General features: G+C 35.8%; 2 protein-coding genes across 3 annotated transcripts; one reads left to right on the top strand and one right to left on the bottom strand.

Moving 5' to 3' along the window:
- Positions 1–237: 237 nt before the first annotated feature.
- On the bottom strand, positions 238–11003 carry LOC106160940 (tRNA-dihydrouridine(47) synthase [NAD(P)(+)]-like). The gene is made up of 11 exons (XM_087012991.1): positions 10813–11003; positions 9488–10394; positions 9169–9210; positions 8550–8702; positions 8017–8133; positions 7548–7724; positions 6765–6861; positions 6350–6428; positions 1706–1894; positions 1035–1163; positions 238–575 (listed from the first exon to the last, which is right to left on the bottom strand). The coding sequence occupies exons 1-11, from the start codon at positions 10968–10970 to the stop codon at positions 503–505; spliced, it is 2121 nt and encodes a 706-aa protein (XP_086869117.1). The 5' UTR covers positions 10971–11003; the 3' UTR covers positions 238–502.
- Positions 11004–11070: 67 nt separating this feature from the next.
- LOC106160941 (aquaporin-12-like) lies at positions 11071–23241 on the top strand. 2 transcript variants are annotated; one of them, XM_013537752.3, is made up of 5 exons: positions 11071–11237; positions 15751–16207; positions 16487–16593; positions 19191–19329; positions 19793–23241. In XM_013537752.3, exons 2-5 carry the CDS (start codon positions 15835–15837, stop codon positions 20047–20049), a joined length of 876 nt encoding a protein of 291 aa, XP_013393206.2. In that variant the 5' UTR covers positions 11071–11237; positions 15751–15834; the 3' UTR covers positions 20050–23241. The 2 variants fall into 2 exon arrangements, with proteins under 2 accessions (XP_013393206.2, XP_013393207.2); XM_013537753.2 differs by lacking the exon at positions 11071–11237 and adding an exon at positions 14355–14488.
- The last annotated feature ends 550 nt before the right edge of the window (positions 23242–23791 follow it).

Raw genomic sequence — 23791 nt, 5'->3', positions numbered from 1 at the left:
CACCATGTGCACGCTGTAGGGGGATGGAATCTTGAGAAAATCTGCGCTTTGTAGACTTGTAAAAATGACATGAAATGTTACAATTTTGTTCACATATCATCTCAGTTTTGTTGGACAAGCTTCACAAACTTTCCTCTTTGGAAATTTGTTGGTTTCGTTACAGTTTACGCGTGTTTGAGATACCTGTGAATGTGTTTTCTAAATGTTACAGGGGCAATGCCATGATGACAAATCATATTTCCTTTTTAAAAATTTGACAAATTTATTCTCTTCCATATCACTATATATTAATAATATTTATACATTTTCTTTCTTATGTGGAGACATCTTCCTCGTAATCTAGCTAAAACCACATAATATTAAAATACACGCCTCTAAAATCAATGTCACTGCATCAAAACTTTTGTATCTAGTAAATCCTGTTTTTCTATAAATAACTGGAATCTTGCCTCAAAAGAGTTAGCACTATGTAAGGACTTGATGTTTGTCTCTTTACTCTGCTCTATTTGTATGCGTTTGCCTTGTGCTTAGGAAGAAAAGTGAACCCTGGCTTGACCGGTCCCAAAAGCATCTCACTGGAATAAAAACAAAGGAAGTATTCAAGATTGTATATTGGCCAAAAAATTAATGAATTATTAAAATAAAATAAATACCGTGTTTGTGAGTTCCCTCCCGGATCAAACTTATCATCTACTACAAATTATTTAGCTCATAAGATGTTGCAATATATTGCTATCCTTAGGCAACAAATAGTCCAAAGGGAATTTGAGGTTCCATAGCGTCTAAGTGTTCCTAGTTAATTGTATAGTTATACAATAAAGGCTCTGCAAATTTCATGAGCTGTACATTATGATCCAAGTGCTAATTACAAAGGTTGGGGTTTCCATATTCTGGGTTTAAAAGTTGTTTTATCAAAATTATTTAATCAAACAAATCTATAAAAAAAGTTTCTAAGGAGAAATTTTATCCCTTTTATCTAAACACATTGAAATATGTTAATAAAAATAAATAAATAAATAGTTATCATTGGTCACCTTATCTTGACCCAGTCTCCACTGTTTCCACTGGCCATCAGAGTCTCCAGGTCATTACGGCCAAAGAACGGCTGTGGCCTCTCGTTAATCTTCTGAGGGACTCTGTCAAGCACTCCAACCGGGATATACCTAACACAAAGAGGAACACAGGGCTAAGTGTTTATCATGGGGTTTAAGTCGTAAAACCTGAAAAACCTGAAAACCTAGCTTGCAATTTGTCACTGCATTTAGACCACATGAACAAAATGATCAATTTGACAAAATGAAGACTGAAAATCTTGAAATCAGGCATAATCCAGAAAACGTTCACCCATGGTGTTTATATACTTGGCTTTGTGTGCTATTAAATAATTTCCTTATGATAAGTTTTGTTGTACGATCTTATATTATATTTTTCCTAAAAATAAACATGGACATATTTAGACGACATGGCAGTAAGGGGGGTCAAGTTGAAGATTAGGGTGTGAGAAATTATGTGACCCCAGCAACATCTACATGTCATGTCTGACTGATGAAGGTATCTAGTGAGTCGATGTTTGAGGAAAAAAGTAAACATCAAGTTCTTCTAACATTTTACCAAGTAGATTCAACAACTTGAAATGAAAAGAAACTTGTTTTAACATTATCCTAGAAGTATGTCTCTCTGTTTGTGCTTAAACTATGCAAATTACCTGTACAGAAAAGACAACCACTCCAGTAAAAACTTCCTGGTGGTGTCCACCCCCTGGTCATCAGAGCCCCAGTGTTCCAAGCCATAGTTGGTGAATGACTGCAGCATGTCCAGCCTTTCACTGGCAGAAATGTCCCAGTGTCTCTGTTCCTTGATTTCTGTGAACAACCATGGCTTAATGAGGGCTCCTCTGAAAATGTTTTTAAAACTAGAGGATCAGAGAGGCGATACCGCCTCCGAATATTGTACCACCAGCTGGAGCAAGCGCATTCGTAAAGACACCCACATACGCAAAATAAGGGACACAGCCACCAGTCTTATGCTTGACAAGCTGTAAAAATGCAGTCAACAAGAATTTTCAAAATACGCAAAAAATATATATATAACTTAAAATGGCACAATCAAAGTTAAGTTCATTGTAAGGTAGGTCAAAGGTCAATTTCAAGGTCACAGTAAATTTCCAGTATATGACTTCCTATTCAACTTCAATAGTAACTATGGACCTATCTCTGCCAGGTTTGGAGTTAAAAGAGAAAGAAATTAGCAGAGTTCAGTTCATGATTATAAATAGGTCAAACGTCAATTTCAAGGTCACACTAAGATTGCCAGTATATGACTTCCTATTCAAGTTCAATAGTAACTATGGACCTAACTCGCTAGTTTTGGAAATAAAAGGGAACCAAAATTTGCAAAGTTCAATTCATGATAAAAAGTAGGTCAAAGGTCAATTTCAAGGTCACATTTAGATTGCCAGTATATGACTGCCTATTCAAGTTCAATAGTAACTATGGACCTATCTCTGCCAGTTTTGGAGATAAAAGGGAACCAAAATTTGCAAAGTTCAATTCATGATAAAAAGTAGGTCAAAGGTCAATTTCAAGGTCACATTTAGATTGCCAGTATATGACTTCCTATTCAACTTCAATAGTAACTATGGACCTATCTCTGCCAGGTTTGGAGTTGAAAGAGAAAGAAATTAGCAGAGTTCAGTTCATGGTGAAAAGTAGGTCAAAGGTCAATTTTAAGGTCACATTTAGATTGCCAGTATATGACTTCCTATTCAACTTCAATAGTAACTATGGACCTATCTCTGCTAGTTTTGGAGATAAAAGGGAAGCAAAATTTCCAAAGTTCAGTTCATGGTGAAAAGTAGGTCAAAGGTCAATTTCAAGGTCACATTTAGATTGCCAGTATATGACTTCATATTCAAGTTCAATAGAAACTATGGACCTATCTCTGCCAGTTTTGGAGATAAAAGGGAGGCAAAATTTGCAAAGTTCAGTTCATGGTGAAAAGTAGGTCAAAGGTCAATTTCAAGGTAACAGTAAGATTGCCAGTATATGACTTCCTATTCAAGTTCAATAGTAACTATGGACCTATCTCTGCCAGTTTTGGAGATAAAAGGGAACCAAAATTTGCAAAGTTCAATTCATGATAAAAAGTAGGTCAAAGGTCAATTTCAAGGTCACATTTAGATTGCCAGTATATGACTTCCTATTCAACTTCAATAGTAACTATGGACCTATCTCTGCCAGTTTTGGAGTTAAAAGAGAAAGAAATAAAGCAGAGTTCAGTTCATGGTGAAAAGTAGGTCAAAGGTCAATTTAAAGGTCACATTTAGATTGCCAGTATATGACTTCCTATTCAACTTCAATAGTAACTATGGACCTATCTCTGCCAGTTTTGGAGATAAAAGGGAGGCAAAATTTGCAAAGTTCAGTTCATGGTGAAAAGTAGGTCAAAGGTCAATTTCAAGGTAACAGTAAGATTGCCAGTATATGACTTCCTATTCAAGTTCAATAGTAACTATGGACCTATCTCTGCCAGTTTTGGAGATAAAAGGGAACCAAAATTTGCAAAGTTCAATTCATGATAAAAAGTAGGTCAAAGGTCAATTTCAAGGTCACATTTAGATTGCCAGTATATGACTTCCTATTCAACTTCAATAGTAACTATGGACCTATCTCTGCCAGTTTTGGAGTTAAAAGAGAAAGAAATAAAGCAGAGTTCAGTTCATGGTGAAAAGTAGGTCAAAGGTCAATTTAAAGGTCACATTTAGATTGCCAGTATATGACTTCCTATTCAACTTCAATAGTAACTATGGACCTATCTCTGCTAGTTTTGGAGATAAAAGGGAAGCAAAATTTCCAAAGTTCAGTTCATGGTGAAAAGTAGGTCAAAGGTCAATTTCAAGGTCACAGTAAGATTGCCAGTACATGACTTCCTATTCAACTTCAATAGTAACTATAGACTTATCTCTGCCAGTTTTGGAGATATAAGGGACTAAATGTTATAATTTTAAAGTTACCATAATGTGCAATAAATTTCCTACGGAAAAAATTAATTAAAATAAAGAAAAGGTCATTTTGGTCAAAATTCTTGAAATGGGAGGTGCTCTGAAGTTCCAGATGTTCAAATTTGATGAAATAATGTCATTTTTGACCACAAGTTGCCTGCTTTGCCAAGCCTTATGTTTTATTTTTCCAGAGTTCAAAATTTATTATCCATTACCGTACTGCACATTTTGCTTTAACCACCAAAATGTACTTTTTGATACAGCGTAACTTTGGAGATAAAAGGGAAGCAAAATTTGCAAAGTTCAGTTCATGATGAAAAGTAGGTCAAAGGTCAATTTCAAGGTCACAGAAAGATTGCCAGTGTATGACTTCCTATTCAAGTTCAATAGTAACTATGGACCTATGTCTGCCAGTTTTGGAGATAAAAGGGAACCAAATTTGCAAAGTTCAATTCATGATAAAAAGTAGGTCAAAGGTCAATTTCAAGGTCACATTTAGATTGCCAGTATATGACTTCCTATTCAACTTCAATAGTAACTATGGACCTATCTCTGCCAGTTTTGGAGATAAAAGGGAAGCAAAATTTGCAAAGTTCAATTCATGGTGTAAAGTAGGTCAAAGGTCAATTTCAAGGTCACAGTAAGATTGCCAGTATATGACTTCCTATTCAACTTCAATAGTAACTATGGACCTATCTCTGCCAGTTTTGGAGATAAAAAGGAGGCAAAATTTGCAAAGTTCAGTTCATGGTGAAAAGTAGGTCAAAGGTCAATTTCAAGGTCACATTTAGATTGCAAGTATATGACTTTCTATTCAACTTCAATAGTAACTATGGACCTATCTCTGCCAGTTTTGGAGATAAAAAGGAGGCAAAATTTGCAAAGTTCAGTTCATGGTGAAAAGTAGGTCAAAGGTCAATTTCAAGGTCACAGTAAGATTGCCAGTATATGACTTCCTATTCAACTTCAATAGTAACTATGGACCTATCTCTGCCAGTTTTGGAGATATAAGGGACTAAATGTTATAATTTCGGAGTTACCTTAATGTGCAATAAATTTCCTACAGAAAAAATTAATTAAAATAAAGAAAAGGTCATTTTGGTCAAAATTCTTGAAATGGGAGGTGCTCTGAAGTTCCAGAAGTTCAAATTTGATGAAATAATGTCATTTTTGACCACAAGTTGTCTGCTTTGCCAAGCCTTATGTTTTATTTTTCCGGAGTTCAAAATTTATTATCCATTACCGTACTGCACATTTTGCTTTCACCACCAATATGTACTTTTTGATACAGTGTAACTCGAAAACCGTATGGAATACAAAAAAACGGAGACCACTTCCAGTGTTGGGCTTTACATGCTCTACAAAATGCAAAAAAGAATGGGTCTCTAGCATTAATGGTTCCTGAATTAGAGACAGTTTTCAGTTTCGGTATCTTATGGCCGCTACACCCGTGAAAATGCACCGATTGACCCCAAATTCACACAGATGAAAGATGACCTGAAGGGTAACATTTTCCAATAATATTATTGGTTAAGTCTGTGTGGTGTCTGAATAACAGCGCAAATAAATTTTTTTTCGAAAAAAAATTAATTTTTTTGAAAATTTTGGCCCGTTTGACCTTGAAATAAAGGTCAAAGGTCAAATCCAAGGGCATATTTGAAATCTACACATATGACTTTTGGAAAGCCGTCTGTAGAAATTTTTCCCATAATTCCTTCCGTAGGGTAGATAATTAGCATTTAATTTTGCCATTTTTGGACAAGGGTGCATTGCAATGAGTGCCACACCTAGACCCCAATACCGACATCGCCCAAATTTTACGTGGAACGAGTTGAGATTATAGGTGACCTAAATCCAAGAGATGGGTATGGGGGCCCTTACCGTCTAGGAGGAGAAGCGGTAACGGTAACATGGCGGCGGAGCCGGCGGAGCCGCAGGAGCCGGCGGAACGGACCGGACGGGACTAAAACCATGTGTACCGCCAGCGCTAACGCTGGTGGTACAATTAATTTATCAATTACTGGAGAAATATGTAAATTAAGTAAGATAAACAAGAAACATAAATGAAATACAAATTTTAATAAATAATATAGAAGAGTAAAGAAATATATCTTTATGAATACCAAAATGTTAAATCGAAATTATCCACAGGAGACAGAGTCATACAGTACAAGTGGATGAGAATGTTCCTTTTTCTCCTGTTAATATACCACTTAAATATGAGTACATGGTAAATAAGCAAGTGAACAAAACTATCAATAAACATTAAAAACTCTGACTATTGACTTTGACCTTCAACTTGACCTTTGACCCATGGTATATGACCTCTTAAATGACCTTTGACCTTACCTTGCTACCATGATCCCTGACACCCCAGTCTGCTCTCTGTGCTGGTTGTAGTCTTCAAATGACAGCACATCTCCATTACCTGATCAGACACATACAAGTAGGAGCTCTGCATCAGTGAGCCACAATTGCATTCTATTTAAAACACTACATTTGGATCCAGAATAACTGTGCCAAAAAAAAAAAAGAATCTTCTGCCAACTTGCCCTTCAGGCAACAAAGGTCTAAGAAACTATCAGTCTAAACCATAAACAGAGACTAATATCATTTTTTTTTTTTGCTTTTTCAAATACTGGGTTTTATAAGACTTTAGCAATAGATAATACAGATGGCAGTAGCTGAATAATTTTACAAACTTTATTTCCCTGCATGGCTTCAAATTATTGTGCAATAAATTATAAAAATATATCTCACTTACCAAAGAAAGGCACTGGATCTGCTAATTTAGAGCAAGTGTTGATGTAGTCCCAGTCTGCCATCTTTGTGTATCTCTGCTCACGAGTCCGTCCATGTAACTGAAATACAAAATAGTATCAGCGAACCAATTAAGATGCCATGCTCATACGCAATGAGGTGCAAATTAGCTCAATGAAAGGGATTAATACAATAAAAATAACATTAACCTATAATAATTATAATATTACATTACTTTCATTACAAATGTGTCATAGAATCTAAACCCTTGGTGGTCAGCTGATTTTTGCAGGACAGACATTTGAGTGAGAAAATTGTAAGGAATTCTACCATAGATCAGAGATCTAAACCAGAGATTTTTGAGAAAAACATTTGGGAAAATCAAGTAATCAGTGACCACTCATTAATTCACCCTGGGGATCACAGTGTGACCTACTTACTGTCATCAGTGACACCCCCCCCACTCCACCCTGGGGATAACAGTGTGAGTTACTTACTGTCATCAGTGACACCCCCACTCCTTCACCCTGGGGATCACAGTGTGACCTACTTACTGTCATCAGTGACACCCCCCACTCCTTCACCCTGGGGATCACAGTGTGAGTTACTTACTGTCATCAGTGACACCCCCCACTCCTTCACCCTGGGGATCACAGTGTGAGCTACTTACTGTCATCAGTGACACCCCCCCACTCCTTCACCCTGGGGATCACAGTGTGAGTTACTTACTGTCATCAGTGACACTCCCGACTCCTTCACCCTGGAGATCACAGTGTGAGGTACTTACTGTCATCAGTGACACTCCCCACTCCTTCACCCTGGGGATCACAGTGTGAGCTATCTGCTTGTTCTCATAGATTCCAGTTCTCATCTTCACGGTGACAGGGATATCAGAGATGGCAGTCATGTTTCTAACAATTTGCTCAAATCTGTTCAGTCGTCCCATTAGTGCACTGCCCTCACCCTGAAAAACAGAGGAAAACCACAATTTTTCTTTTGTCTCAACAATTTACCTGGCTTACAACTTATTTATCAAACATTCCTGACATAATGTTTTATAACAGGAGAAAAATGGCTTATATTGCCCTTTTTTCACAATCACCACCTCAAATTTGAAAACAAAATACCCTCCCTTTCATATCCTTTAAAGCAGTGCATGCGTGTGTGCATGAGTGTGTGTGTGCATGTGCACGCATGAGTACATGCACTTGCTTGCATCCTTTTTACATCTTTAACAAAAATCACCAACACAATACCTTTTTAAAGACCATATCAATGGGGCATCCCACATTAATATCTATGAAGTCCACGTCTATGGTGTCATTCAGAAGCTGGGTACACCTGGCCATGGTATCAGGGTAGCCTCCACACACCTGGAAACACAGGATACTCAGGGTGAACACTGAGAGATCAAACTGGGCCCCGTAACTTGAAAGCATAGCATATTCCGAACAGTGATATCACACAGAGGCTACACTGTATTATATGAGGCGAGTATGGGCGAGTTATGGAATCAAGATGCTTGCGCTCGGTCGCAATGTGCAATGCTTTAGAGTTACGGGGCCCTGGTTTACAATGTCAAATTCCCATATTATATACAGGGGCGGATCCAGAGATATTTTCTGACGGTCTTGCAGTTCTTTGTAAATTATCAGAAAGAGAAGGACACTCCATCCAAATAAGAGAAAGGAAGAGAGGGGGAGGTATGGGGAAGCATAAATAGAACTACAGCCAAATATCAACGAGGATTTTCCGATAAACCCAGAAACTTTCACTGCTACAACTATACCTGGACTCCAAACAGGTCCTCACTGGCGTGTCTCTTGAGAAGTGCCCACTCTGACTGGTGACCCTGTAGCAGATTGGTTGACATCGCCATCTCTCCACACGTAATGTCTGCGCCGTATACCTTGCAGATTCTACGGAATGGGAGGTTACCAACCTGAAGATATTGTCATTATGGCACTGATTATGCATGTCAGCAACAAAAATCTTGCAGATTTTACTACTACTTGAATGAATTTTTTTAACATTATACTGCATTAATTTTCATTGTGTGCAATTAAAAACTTTTTTCTATGAACATACGTATACAAAACGACAAATTATAATAAAGGATGCAGAATGAAAAATAGGTGTAATCTATATGTGTAATACCTGAAGCCTTTTGATTTCTATACCTAGTAAGATAGCAATCTAATATGAGAAGTTTTAACAGACATGATAAAAGCTTTCGAAGTATAAGCAGAAATTGAATTTTTTAAACTCCGACAACAAATTCATCTGCTATACAACTACACTTTTAATTGATAACAGAATGTAATATGTGTTAACACTCAGATTTACTCTACTTTACAAAGACTATTGACAAGGCACCTTTAAACTTAAACCATACTTTTGAAACTCACCGTGGTCAGGGGGGCTAGGTAGAGCTTATCCCTGAAATCAATCTAAAAAGAAAACAGCTCAACAGTGTTAATCAGAAAAAAAAAGATTAAATACATTTTTAAGTAATGGATCATTGCAACTGAAAGGGTTGATTATATTATTTATTCACAGCTAACTACTTATTAAAATGCACACAAATATCAGTGGGAGTTAAATCTTCACATAACAGCAAATATTTTATTTCACTGCTTTAAAATAACATTTATTCAATCAACCTATATTCAACCTATATCCTTAGTGAACACAACCAGAGTTTCATAACTTGAAACAAATTTTTACCTTCTTTCTCTCCTGGGGGCGTAGCTTTACAGGCCCGTCATGACTCTCTGTTGCCAAAGGCTTTGCCTCTGCACCTTTGTCACTTTCAGCGGTAACACTGCTGCTACTACAGTCACTGTTGTCGGGCGCTGTTTGCTTCAGTGCTGTTGTATCATTCAACGTACCATCTGCTAATGTTTCTGACAGACTTGATTCAATTGTGCTGGGAGAGATTTCCTCCTTTTCTTTGCTATTTGATGATGTTTTGCAACCATTTTCAGATAAAGAATCAGAACCCTGTTCTGGGACTGAGGCCTTCAAAACATCATTGTTACTTTGTGTCTCTGACTTCTCCGTCTTTTTCCCAACGTTTTTGTAAGTGCTCTCTGCTAGCGTGAAATCATATTGCCTTCTCCTCAACTTGGTTTGGACATCTTTTGACAGAGTATTCAGCGTTTGTGTCTCTTTACATGTGCGTGCGTGCAGTTCCTCGTTCATTACATTTTTAAAGTCTTCTGATATATGTTGCCCTGCATATCTGCATGTGATGCCATATGGGCATTTACCGAATGTCTCGAAATTATAACAGTGAGAGCCTAGGTCAGCTGGTTTAGCTTTAAAGTACTCCTCAACATTGTGATTAAATTTACACCTCTCTCCAAAAGAGCACTGTGTCTCAGTGACAAAGGCTGGACAAAGCCTGGTGGAAGGATCTGAATGCTTGGCAATTGGTCTTTTCTTGTGTTGGCCTTTCAACTTCTTGATCTTCTTTTGTGGAGGTTGGGAAGAGTCATCAGGATCATGTGATGATGCTTCGTCATTTTTCTTGGCTTTTTCCCTGCTCTGTTCAACCAATAATAGTTCTTCCTTTACATCCTGGGGCAAGTATTCAGTGACAATTTTGGGTTTATAGTTCAGATTCAAGTATCTGAAAGTACAACAGGAATTGAGTCAACAAAAAAATCTGCGGAAATGTGACAAATCTGATGTTTGTTTCTTGTAACACCCTGTATCGGTACAGTAGTTATATATATATATAATATATATAACAGCAATGAATATTTCTTCTTGATAATCCACATTTTGAATAAGGAAAATGTTACATCCCCAAATAAATTAGATACACGTCAGTGCCAGTATAAATCAAAAGAGTAAAATTTTAAATAAAGGAGGGGTGGGTGTAGAGGTGTTTCGGGGATGGGGGGAGGGGGGAGGCAATCGGAAAAGGAGACAGAAACATAAACCTGCATGGGGTACTGGCGTAAAATTCATATACCAGTAAACCTGGGCCAATGTTAACAGACTGATTTACGAAACTCGCAAATATTTCAGAAAACACAACATACTCCGCTTTGATTCGCGCTACCCCTGGTTCATAGACGTAATCTTTCACCAGTCTCGGAAGGGCTGCAGCTCCAGTTTCTTTGGGGTTTTCTTCTTGTCCGGTAGATCTGGCGCCTTCACCGACGTCTTCAGACTTTGCAGAGTCAGTAGTTGGATCCATTTTTGACAAATTCTACGAAACAAGTATGATCAGTTGTCCATATGTTGTTACATTACAACAAAAGTGATTTCATTTCAACAGGCTGCAGCAACACATGTGCACAGGAAGTTAATGCAGCTACAATGCGCATGCCCAGAAGTGTAAATAAAAGTCGCTTGTGTCGTTTCCGGTCCACGACAGCACGTGTTTGTGTTTTTATTATCTTTGTAGGTCAAACATCGAAATGTAGGGACGAGAGGTTGTTATTTTCCGCCACGTGGAAAAGGGGTGAGTAAAATATATAGTAGCTGATGTTTTTAAAGTTTAGATAATCTTATAGACACTATAGAACTAAAGGAGAGGAAGTTTTAATTAATATGACCTGCATTTGGACTGGATCGACGTTGACAACATGATCGCTGCAGGCTACACTACAGCCTTGGAAATTCTATCTAATACCAAAGGTTATACGTAAGTCATATAACTATCCACGTGCATATATCCCAGCTGTGAAATTATCTAAACTAAAAACATTTGTGATCTGATATTGGGTGTTGTGAGATTTTCTCACACATCTAGCTTTTATTATTAAATTTTTAATTTTAATTAAAATCATTTAAAATGTAATTAATTGCTTTGTCTCTACTTATTTGATTTATAAGTAAACCAGTATGTTTACTTGTTTTTATAAGCAGACTTGACTGATTTGTTGTTATTATTGTTTTTGAATTTATTTACAGTAAATTCAGAGTGCGATTTTAATATATTAGTAGTTATGGTGCGTGACCCCCCCCCCTCCCTCCCCAAAAAGGTAGCAAAAAATTGTCAAAGTACCAAAAATAATCATGGTTTTCAAAAAAACCAAGACCCATTATTATCATGTATCAGTAATAATCTTACTTAACCAGGAAATAATATGGTAGTGTGGAGGGAATTGATCGCAATCATACTACTTTGTCAAATTATTTATTATCTCCAAGGGGGACTGTTAATATTATCTGTCTAGTGCTATATAATCTCATACGTTTCCCCTTGTAAATTATCTCATATTCTAGCTGGTGTTGTCAGAGAAGTAACATTATCTTTAGGTACTGTATAAAGACAGACATTAAATAAGCTAGCTTACTGTACTCTCTCTATATATACAGTATGTACTGTAGTCAATATATATATAAACCAGAGGTCAGCTTAGTGATAACGTCATTTCTGTGCAAATTAAAAGTCTCGCTTGCACAGTATAGACATTTGCACAGAAGTAGCCAGAGAACTATATGTGAATGTCTATAGTGGAAAAAAATATTTTTGGTCCTGAAAAGTGGTCCTCAGGTGAGAGTTAATTATTAGAAGCTTAAATTAACTGATGCGACTTCAGAGGAGCAGATGCAACAACAGCATATAGTGAACTTTGACCTTAATTGGAACAGAAAACCTGTTATGTTTTTTTTTTCTTTTTCTTTTTCTTTTTTTTTTTTTTTTTTTTTTTTTTTGCAGAACCCACCTTATGCCATAGTGATTAACAGTTTATTTTCAGCTACTTAAGATATATATAAGATATACAAAAACAAGCAGTCTTGCAGGCACGGTCAGCTCACGACTCCTATCTTTCAATTCAGTAGCAGCTAACATAAACTGATGTCTTGCATAATCGAGCTATTTCAAACAATATATTAAAACATTATCTAAAATTGATATTTGTCAACATGTACAGATGCTATGTTTAAGTTTGAGCTAGCTAGAGGTGAGGAATATCTTCAGGAATTTTCATGCATGTGGTTGGTCTTTGGTTCATTTAAATTTACTTACTGACAGAAGTCTTATCTGTTTTGTTCCAGTTTTGTTTCTGTTGTCCCTACAATTAGGATTTACTTATAACAGTAATAAGAATTATACTTGAGATTTACTGATGAAACCCTCTTTGGTGGCTCAAAGGGTTATTTCCCACAAGTTACATAATTACCCACCAAAAAGTCAGCAGATTCACACATTTTGTGGAGGACCTGAGCAACTAAAAAGAAAAGAAAAAATGAAGTTACATAAAGACTACTGAAATAAATGCCCATGCATTCTCTGGTCCAAGAGGAAAGAGCATTTAAAAATGCTTAATAGAAATGCTACTGAAATAAATGTCCATGCATTCTCTGGTCCAAGTGGAAAGAGCATTTAAATTAAAATGCTAATAGAAAATGAAGGTGTAGAAATTAGTGCAAGGCCCACTAATTAACAATTACAAACATTTAGTCTGAAACATATATATTATCATGCAGATACTGCAAACTGTACTATTTTAATTTTGTTCTTCTACTACACATCAACATGGACTTCTCACTCATGCTATAATATAAGGTTCTGTTTGTTTAAGGCCTTGTTTTTTACATGTGTTATATAATGGGACACTACTGTGGAATTTCCTCTTAAGGCTGGGGTCCTTTTCACATGGAGGTGTACTGTACATTTAAAGCTGGACCGATACACTTTGAATGATTGACAACTGAATAGCCTAGCTACTATGTAAAAGTCTAAACTAAATAGAGCTCTCTTCCCCAAAGCCCCTACTCCTCCCTCCCCCCCCCCAAAAAAAAAAAAAAAAAAGTCTCCACTTTAACGAACTGCACTGGACATCGCAGAGCAATTTATTAACTAAACAGCAGAAAACAAAATTGTGGAGAATTTGTGAAAGGGAGTAAATGCAAAATGTTATGACTACTCAAAGTAAACCTTTACAGTTAATTGTAGTTGTTTCATGTGATAATTAAGACCCTGTTGCTATACACCATCAGTCCACATAAATCGATCCAACTCTGCATGGACTCTTGCTGAGTGCAATCAGCTTAACTTAATGAAATGCCTCCTTTTGTTTCCTATGTACTTGTATAATCACCAGTTTTTTTTAAATATCATGTATGTCTAGTATTGTACACTGCAATATTGGAAGTTGGGCATAGGCTGGGAAGGGGGGGGGGGTTGAAGGTACACTCAAACCATCCTTTTTGAAAAGAAAATATCAGCTCTGAATCAAAGTTTGATCTTATTTAATGTTCTGTGAACACACTTCAGCAAGTTTTTGTGGAAAAAGCCCCCTCCCTTTATCATTATTATCATTATTACTATTATATATTTTTTTGAAAACAAGATCTTCATGGCCACCTTCTTTGAAATTGATGGCTGATAATAGGACATTGTATGACAGTAAATGATACAACTTAATTTGGCGCTTTTCTATAAGAGCTTCATGTATCACCCAGAATGAGATCGATGCAAATATCTTAATATATTGAAAATGCTTACATATGCTGAAAATAGAACATTAATATTAGGAGCGTACCAGCATAAATGCTATAAATCATTATGTGCAGGTTGACCCCAAATGTAGGTAAACCAACATACTAATTCTACACAGAGCTGATATATTTATGTACTGCATATGTACACTGCATATATACTGAACTACCTACAGAACATGTATAGCTTAGACTGATATTACTTATGGATATATGCTCGTCAGCAGTGGATGTACTACACAAATCCAATAATTGACAGAGGTAACAGTTTTTGTCAATAACTACTCTCAAGTTTGTGTCAGTCTGACTTAATATGAAATTTTTATTAGGAGATGCCAGATGAGTGAATGTAGTACAGTGAATTAATTCCCCAAGATTTGAATATACACTGTACATGTATTATGTAGTATGTATTCTGTATGTGTGTGTGTGTGTGTGTGTGTATGCTACATGTGTGCTCAGAAATGCATGTGTATGTTGTGTGTGTTGTACATTAGGTAAGTTAACAGTTTCATTAAAAAGATGTGGAATTAAGTGCAGTGTGAGTAAACAGGATTAAAATCTTAGATATATATATATATATATATATATATATATATATATATATATATATATATATATATATATATATATATACTTATCTTGGATATATCATATTAATTTGGGTTTTGATAATTTTTTAGCTAACAAAGAATTTGGGCCAAAAATGTCCAGTGTGTGAGTGAGGGACAACTAGCATTGAAGTTCCTAAGCTTGACATTTTATTTAAATTTACACTTTGAAAAATACTTAAGTTAATGAAACAAGGCATTTATAATTACAAACAAAATAACCATAAAATAGAGCAAAAAATCAATTCATAATCCTTTTTTTATTTCCTCAAAAATCTGTAGTTAATAATACATATCTTACATCTAATATAAAGTACTTGGACAAAACAGGTCTTTTCTTGCTGAGTTTTGAATAATACACTATGTTTAGGCTTTATGTTATCTTTTATGAAAATATGAAACCAAAATGACTGTAGTCAGTAAGTACAAGTATATACATCATTGTAACAAATGGCACAGCTGGCTTGCTTAATACAGGTGTAGGTAGAAATATGTGGCTGTCTCAACTGTCAGGTGTTTTACTCACTTAATCCATTGTTGTCTTTAAAAGAATTTGACCTTGGTCATGTGCATCAATTCTTATAAAAACACAAAGGTTGTGCTGTGTGTTATTTTGGATAAAGAAGAGGAGCATCCAAAGTAATGTACAGGTAGAGCGGTGAAATTAATAGGTTTGTCATCATCTTTTTAATGTGTGATGATCATATGGAAAAAGGGTCTTTGTTTCTGTGATCAATTAAGGCTCTTAGATGTGGAGACAAAACACAGTGGCTCAAAGTTAAAGGTCAAAAAATCCCGTTTTGTCTCTTTGACAACAATTTCCATTTTAAGTCTTAAGGATTTTTAAATTCATTTCCGTGGTTGGATCCATTTATATTATACCAGTACATTAAAATGTAGTTTTACATTTAGTTTCAGGATAGAGCCGACTGAATGAGATCTCATCTGGGCAGTTTTGGAAACGCGCTGGTATTTTGGTAAAACTGTACACAGAAAATGGCAACAGCGTTGGAGGAAGAGGTTCGGCAGCATCACCTGGGTGTGACATTTTTCTACCTTGCTGTCACAACTTTGCTGGGACATCTTCTACGAGGCGTCACCAGGAGATACATTCCTGCTCCTTACCGCTCCGTATTATTAGACTGCATTTCCACGCTACAGCTCTGTTCCTGTACATGGGAAAATGGCTTCACTTTTAGAACACACGGATTTTATGCACTGTTGTTCCAGATCTTTTGTCTGGTGAACTTGTATAAGTATTTTTTCTACGATTCTTCGCCAAATCCCATTGCCAACCTGGCCAAGTATTTCCAGGGAGAGTGCCCTCTATCGGTTGTTTTGGTTACCATGACACTTCAGATGCTGGCAGGTAAGAATAATGGGATGTGATTTTGTTCGAGTTTTTTTAAAGACTTAAAAAAAACAATTGGCAATTATAAAAAAGTTTCTGAAGTTTTCTGAAAACTTGTGCTCATATTCTATGAGTCATAAAAATTTTTTACTCTAACTGAAGTATTTCTGTCGACTTCAGTTAAATATTATTTCATATATGCTCAGTATATGTTGTGGTTGGACCATTTTATATTATCATTATTATTATTATTATTATTATTATTATTATTATTACAAGTATTGACTATTATTTCAGGGCAGCTGTCTTTCTATTATGCCCAGTGTATGTGGTGGTTAGAGCTCTCTCCTGCCTACACAATACGCCGGGCAGACCTGGCTATACCTTGTGTCTCTGACCTCACGGTAAATGTCCTAACTTAAAAGATTTCACATGAAATAATAGGGATGTTTAGTTTAAACAATCAAATCCTCTTTATTATATAAATTAATAAATTTAATGATTGCAGTTATTATTTTAATCAAAGTTTGGAAAAGTTAAAACCTTTAAAATAGTTCTTATTTCAATGATTTCTAGCATATGTGAATGGAATTTTTTTCAACAGACTGAGCCTTATTGTTTGGTCACTGCACAAATTAAGGGCTTTCAAATTGAAAAAGGGAAGTGTGTAGGTTGTGCTATGACAGTTGTGAAATGCGACGGCACATGCAGAGGATGCTTATTAAAAAAAATCTACCCATGTAAATATGAGGGTCTCACATAAGATAATTGTACCACCAGCGTTAGCGCTGGCGGTACACATGGTTTCGGTCCCGTCCGGATCGTTCCGCCGGCTCCGCCGGCTCCGCCGGACGGCTACCGTTACCGCTTCTCCTCCTAGACGGTAAGGGCCCCCGTACCCATCTCATGGATTTAGGTCACCTATAATCTCAACTCGTTCCACGTAAAATTTGGGCTTTGTCGGTATTGGGGTCTGGGTGTGGCACTCATTGCAATGCACCCTTGTCTAAAAATGGCAAAATTAAATGCTAATTATCTACCCTACGGAAGGAGTTATGGGAAAAATTTCTATAGACGGCTTTCCAAAAGTCATATGTGTAGATTTCAAATATACCCTTGGATTTGACCTTTGACCTCTACTTCAAGGTCAAATGGGCCAAAATTTTCAAAAAAATGAAATTTTTTACGAAAAAAAAATTTTTTTGCCCTGTTATTCAGACACCACACAGACATAACCAATGATATTATTGGAAAATGTTACCCTTCAGGTCATCTTTCATCTCCATGAATTTGGGGTCAATCGGTGCATTTTCACGGGAGTAGCGGCCATAAGATACCGAAACTGAAAACTGTCTCTAATTTGGGAACCGTTAATGCTAGAGACCCATTCTTTTTTTCATTTTGTAGAGCATGTAAAGCCCAACACTGGAGGTGGTCTCGGTTTTTTTGTATTCCATACGGTTTTCGAGTTATGCTGTATCAAAAAGTACATATTGGTGGTAAAAGCAAAATGTGCAGTACGGTAATGGATAATAAATTTTGAACTCTGGAAAAATAAAACAAAAGGCTTGGCAAAGCAGACAACTTGTGTTCAAAAATGACATTATTTCATCAAATTTGAACTTCTGAAACTTCAGAGCACCTCCTATTTCAAGAATTTTGACCAAAATGACATTTTCTTTATTTTAATTAATTTTTTCTGTACGAAATTTAAGGCACATTATGGTAACTCCAAAATTATAACATTTAGTCCCTTATATCTCCAAAACTGGCAGAGATAGGTCAATAGTTACTATTGAAGTTGAATAGGAAGTCATATACTGGCAATCTTACTGTGACCTTGAAATTGACCTTTGACCTACTTTTCACCATGAACTGAACTTTGCAAATTTTGCTTCCCTTTTATCTCCAAAACTGGCAGAGATAGGTCCGTAGTTACTATTGAACTTGAATAGGAAGTCATATACTGGCAATCTATATGTGACCTTAAAATTGACCTTTGACCTACTTTTCACCATAAACTGAACTTTGCAAATTTTGCTTCCCTTTTATCTCCAAAACTGGCAGAGATAGGTCCATAGTTACTATTGAACTTGAAAAGGAAGTCATATACTGGCAATCTAAATGTGACCTTAAAATTGACCTTTGACCTACTTTACACCATGAACTGAATTTTGCAAATTTTGCTTTCTTTTTATCTCCAAAACTGGCTGAGATAGGTCCGTAGTTACTATTGAACTTGAATAGGAAGTCATATACTGGCATTATAAATGTGACATTAAAATTGACCTTTGTCCTACTTTTCACCATAAACTGAACTTTGCAAATTTTGCTTCCCTTTTATCTCCAAAACTGGCAGAGATAGGTCCATAGTTACTATTGAACTTGAATAGAAAGTCATATACTGGCAATCTAAATGTGACCTTGAAATTGACCTTTGACCTACTTTTCACCATGAACTGAATTTTGCAAATTTTGCTTCCCTTTTATCTCCAAAACTGGCTGAGATAGGTCCATAGTTACTATTGAAGTTGAATAGGAAGTCCTATACTGGCAATCTAAGTGTGACCTTGAAATTGACCTTTGACCTACTTTTTATCATGAACTGAACTCTGCTAATTTCTTTCTCATTAACTTCAAACTTGACAGAGATAGGTCCATAGTTACTCTTGAACTTGAATAGGAAGTCATATACTGGCAATTTACTGTGACCTTGAAATTGACCCTTGACCTACCTTACGAAGAACTTAAATTTGATTGTACCATATATATTTTTTGCAATAGTTAAAAAATTCTTGTTGATTGCATTTTTACAGCTTGTCAAGCACAAAACTGGTGGCTGTGTCCCTTATTTTGTGTATGTGGGGGTCTATACGAATGCGTTTGCTCCAGCTGGTGGTACAATATTTGGAGGCGGTATCGCCTCTCTGATCCTCTAGTTGGGAAAAATAAGTGGTCAGCTCAACTAACTAACTGAATTATACAAACATTATTGTTTCAGGTGACAGTTTTCCAAGGGATGCTTCTAGAAGGTGGTGGTTGCTTTATTGACCGTGTGTTTGGGTTGAAGCAGTGGACAAGGCGAGAGAGGGGTGAGCAGGTGCTGCAGGCTTTACTGGGAACTCTGCTGACTGGAGCAGGTAGGTAGATGCTAACATCAAGGGAGTACTCCATGTTGATCTCTTTCTCTCTCTCTCTCTTCTTTTCTAGATAGACTGTTGCAAGTCATACTCTCTCTATCCCTATCTCTCTCTCTCTCTCTCTCTCTCTCAAGACACAAAATTGACTTGTATCGGTGGATAGCTGCTCAGCTAATGTTTATATTTTCATTCTTTCTGCCACAAAATAAACTTCATTTTATTGTATTGTGTGAAGATTTTGTGTATGTCTGTTGATTAGCATGTTTTGAACAACTGAAAATTTGTTAATGTGTGTGTGTGGGGGGGGGGGGAAGAGGGTTCAATGACTAGACGGGAAATGGAAAAACAAAAATAACTGAAAAATAATCTGAATTTTAATTAGATAGTAAAATTGGTTCACAGATATGATTGAAAAATATGTTTGTTTTGAATCTATGAAATAATGTGATATTTATGTTCACAGGGTTGACACTGACAGGGATGTATATCAACCCTGCCAATGCCTCATCTCAGGGTTTTGGCTGTGCTGGGAGCTCTTTGATTGGGCACATCTTGGTCTACTGGATAGCGCCATCTATAGGATGTTATTTATCTGTGCAGATCAAGAAAAGATACTTCCACAATGAAATTGTTCATTTTGTCCATGGTTCCTGTGAAAATACAAAGGAAGACAGAAAGTCTGTTTATGAAAATGGTGTGTCACACAAAAAGAGTGATTAGGGTTTTAAAAAGTATGCATTTGAAGGATTGTTTACATTTGCAATTTTTATGTACAGACACAGATGTGTCTGTACATATTGCCATCACCTGCGTCTGTCGTCGCCGTCGCCGTCGCCGATCATGTCGCCGTCGCCGTGCACTTTCAGCGTTAACACCATAAGTGGAAGACAGTTTTACTTTTTGGCTTTATATTTACAGAGCTGACCTAATATTCATAAAACGCAGGTCAAGTTCGAAAATCAGCATGATCGGGCCATTATTGTAGAATTTATGCTGTTTTTTCACTTTTTATGTACAGACACAGATGTGTCTGTACATATTGCCATCACCTGCGTCTGTCGTCGCCGTCGCCGTCGCCGATCATGTCGCCGTCGCCGTCGCCGTCGCCGTGCACTTTCAGCGTTAACACCATAAGTGGAAGACAGTTTTACTTTTTGGTTTTATATTAACAGAGCTGACTAATATTCATAAAACGCAGGTCAAGTTCGAAAATCAGCATGATCGGGCCATTATTGAAGAATTTATGCTGTTTTTTCACTTTTTAGCATATATGCAACACTGTTAACACATTTCAAGGAAAACCGATAGGCCTGTTGTCATGAAACTCACAGGAATAATCAATCTTACTAAAACACAGATCAAGTTCGAAAATCGGCATGATCGGGCCACTATTTTAGTAGTTATGCTGTTTTTTCACTTTTCAGCATATATGCAACACTGTTAACACATTTCAAGGAAAACCGATAGACCTGTTGTCATGAAACTCACAGGAGTAATCAGTCTTACTAAAATGCAGGTCAAGTTCGAAAATCAGCATAATCGGGCCATTATTTTATAAGTTATGCTGTTTTTAAACATTTCCTCAGATTCAATTCTTAGGCATGTTAACAGTCTCATTATTTAACTAATAAGATTCGTAAAAGTGTTTGTTTGACATTTCCTGCATCTTTACAACATTGTTAGTTGATTATGTTAAAATGATGGTAAACTTGTCATCATGTATTGTAAAATAGAGTTTCAAAAATGGAAAAAAAAAACTCATATCATTGCAGTTTGTCAGATTCATTCATTCACTATGTTCAGAAACTCAGAATGGAGGAAATTGGACATTAAACACTGTTCTATTGATATTTTTCCCATCTCATCAATTTTCTAAGTTGATCATATAAAAATGGCAGTAAATTGTTAATTTTGTTATATGTTAAAAAATTGTTAAAAATGAAAAAAAAACATTTCAGGACAGTGCTGTCTTGTCTACATTTTGGCATTTTGAAGGTATGACTTTGAAGTTCCTTGGGTCTGAAGACCTTTGCTAGGCACATTTTCTGAATATCCATGATACTAATATTTTATTATTAAAAATTGATGGTTATTATCCTGTTAAACATTATGTAATATTGCATCAAAATTTGAAGAAACCCCTATTTTTGGCACTGCTCCCATGATGACCATTTAAGGAAAACCTGTCATTACTGTTCTCAAACTTACAGGATAGAAACATGGGACATGAATAAAGCTTCAGTGGCCAATGCAGTCTGTTTGGTAAATTTTTCTGGCAGTTAAACTGTTTTTTTTTTTTTTTTTTTTTTTTTTTTTTTTTTTTTTTTTTTTGTGAAAATTTAATTTTTATCTATTGGCATTTTCAAGGTGTGACTTAAGAACCTCCACGAGCTTGAAGACCCATGCTAATCACATTTTCTGAAAATCCATGATACAGATCTTTAATATTAAAAACTGAGGGTCATTCTGCTGTCAAGCATTATGTAATATTGCATTAAAATAGAAGAAAACACAATTTTGGGTGCTGCTGCCATGATGACCATTATGGGAAAACCATGTTACTTATGATTGTCAAACTTTCAAAAAAGAAACTAAAGACTAAAATGCAGCCTGAGTTGGAAAAGCAGTCTAATTGGCTTCTTTTTCTGGAAGTTATACATTTTAGTAAAATATTCACTTTTATCATGTTGGCATATTTATTGTGGGACTCGAAGCTCCCATGGCCATAAAGCCAAATGGTAATCAAATTTTCTACATGCCCATGCTATTTATAGTCAATAATCAAAAATTGGTGATAATTATTCTGTAATTTATTATGTAATGTTACATCAAAATTGACAAAAATCTTTTTGCACTGCTACTACAAACATTATGAAAAGAGACTGTATTACTTATTATTATTTTCAACTTACAAGTATGATTTGTAGGATTGGCATGCAGTTCAAATAAGAAAGCCAGCTCAAATGGGTTATCATTTATTATTGAATTTAAGCAGTTTAATGTGAAATTTTCATTTTTCTCATTCTGGCATTTTCAAAGTGTGAACTTAAACTTCCATGGGCCTGAAGCCTTACGCTTGTTACACATTTCACTTACATTGGTATTACCTGTTGAGCATAATTAAAATTTGATGTTGAATTTGCAGTTAAGCATAATGTACTTTTGCATCAGAATTGACAGTAGCCTATTTTGTGCATTGTTATTGTCTGCTTTTTGTCTGTACATTTGACAGCTTTGCTGCCTTGTTAGCATATATGCAACACTGTTAACACATTTCAAGGAAAACCGATAGGCCTGTTGTCATGAAACTCACAGGAGTAATCAGTCTTACTAAAACGCAGATCAAGTTCGAAAATCGGCATGATCGGGCCACTATTTTAGTATTTATGCTGTTTTTTCACTTTTCAGCATATATGCAACACTGTTAACACATTTCAAGGAAAACCGATAGACCTGTTGTCATGAAACTCACAGGAGTAATCAATCTTACTAAAACGCAGGTCAAGTTCGAAAATCGGCATGATCGGGCCACTATTTTACTAGTTATGCTGTTTTTTACACTTTTCAGCATATATGCAACACTGTAAACACAATATAAGAAAAACAGATGGGCCAATTGTCATGAAAGTCACAGGAGTGGTCAATTTTACTAAAATGCAGGTTGAGTTCGTAAATCAGCATAATCATGCCATTATTTTAGAAGGTATGCTGTTTTTTCACATTTCCTCAGATTCAGTTTTTAGGCATGTTAACAGTCTCATTATTAAACTAATAAGATACGTGAAAGTGTTTGTTTGACATTTCCTGCATCTTTACAACATTGTTAGTTGATTTTGTAAAAATGATGGTAAACATGTTATCGTGTATTGTGTTATAAAGTTTCAAAAATGGAAATAAATTCATATCATTGCAGTTTGTCAGATTCAATCATTCACTATGTTCAGAATCTCAGAATGGAAGAAATTGGACATTTAACATTGCTCTATTGATATTTTTCTCATCTCATCAATTTTCTTAGTTGATCATATAAAAATGGCAGTAAACTGTTAATTTTATTTTATGTTAAAAAATGTTAAAAATGGGGAAAAAAACATTTCAGAACAGTGCTGTCTTGTTTACATTTTGGCATTTACAAGTTGTGATTTATGGGCCTGAAGACCTTTGCTAGTCACATTTTCTGAATATTCATGATACTAATATTTTATTATTAAAAATTGATGGTCATTATGCTGTTAAACATTATGTAATATTGCATCAAAATTTGAAAAAAACCTATTTTGGGTACTGCTCCCATGATTACCTTTTTAAAAGAAAAACCATGTCACTTACTGTTCTCAAACGTACAGGAAAGAAACATGGGACTAAAATACAGCTTCAGTAGGCAATGCAATCTGCCAGTTAAACAGTTTTTTTGTAAAAATTTAATTTTTCACATATTGGCATTTTCAAGGTGTGACTTTGA

Source organism: Lingula anatina, chromosome 5 (assembly GCF_051362555.1).
Source record: "Lingula anatina isolate TDL-2025a chromosome 5, LinAna3.0, whole genome shotgun sequence".
Taxonomy (NCBI): Eukaryota; Metazoa; Brachiopoda; class Lingulata; order Lingulida; family Lingulidae; genus Lingula; species Lingula anatina.
The sequence above is the reverse complement of the archived record's forward strand: the minus strand, read 5'-3'. Positions and strand labels throughout refer to the sequence as shown.

Bases quoted from the DNA above. Each gene is read 5' to 3' on its own strand.
- LOC106160940 (XM_087012991.1), bottom strand. From the start codon at position 10,970: ATGGATCCAACTACTGACTCTGCAAAGTCTGAAGACGTCGGTGAAGGC. The intron at 10,395-10,812 runs GTATGTTGTGTT...TTGTACTTTCAG, and splicing joins GTAGCGCGAATCAAAGCGGA to ATACTTGAATCTGAACTATA. The intron at 7,725-8,016 runs GTATTGTGTTGG...TCTGTTTTTCAG, and splicing joins TTGATATGGTCTTTAAAAAG to GGTGAGGGCAGTGCACTAAT.
- LOC106160941 (XM_013537752.3), top strand. From the start codon at position 15,835: ATGGCAACAGCGTTGGAGGAAGAGGTTCGGCAGCATCACCTGGGTGTG. The intron at 16,208-16,486 runs GTAAGAATAATG...CTATTATTTCAG, and splicing joins GACACTTCAGATGCTGGCAG to GGCAGCTGTCTTTCTATTAT. The intron at 16,594-19,190 runs GTAAATGTCCTA...TTATTGTTTCAG, and splicing joins CTTGTGTCTCTGACCTCACG to GTGACAGTTTTCCAAGGGAT.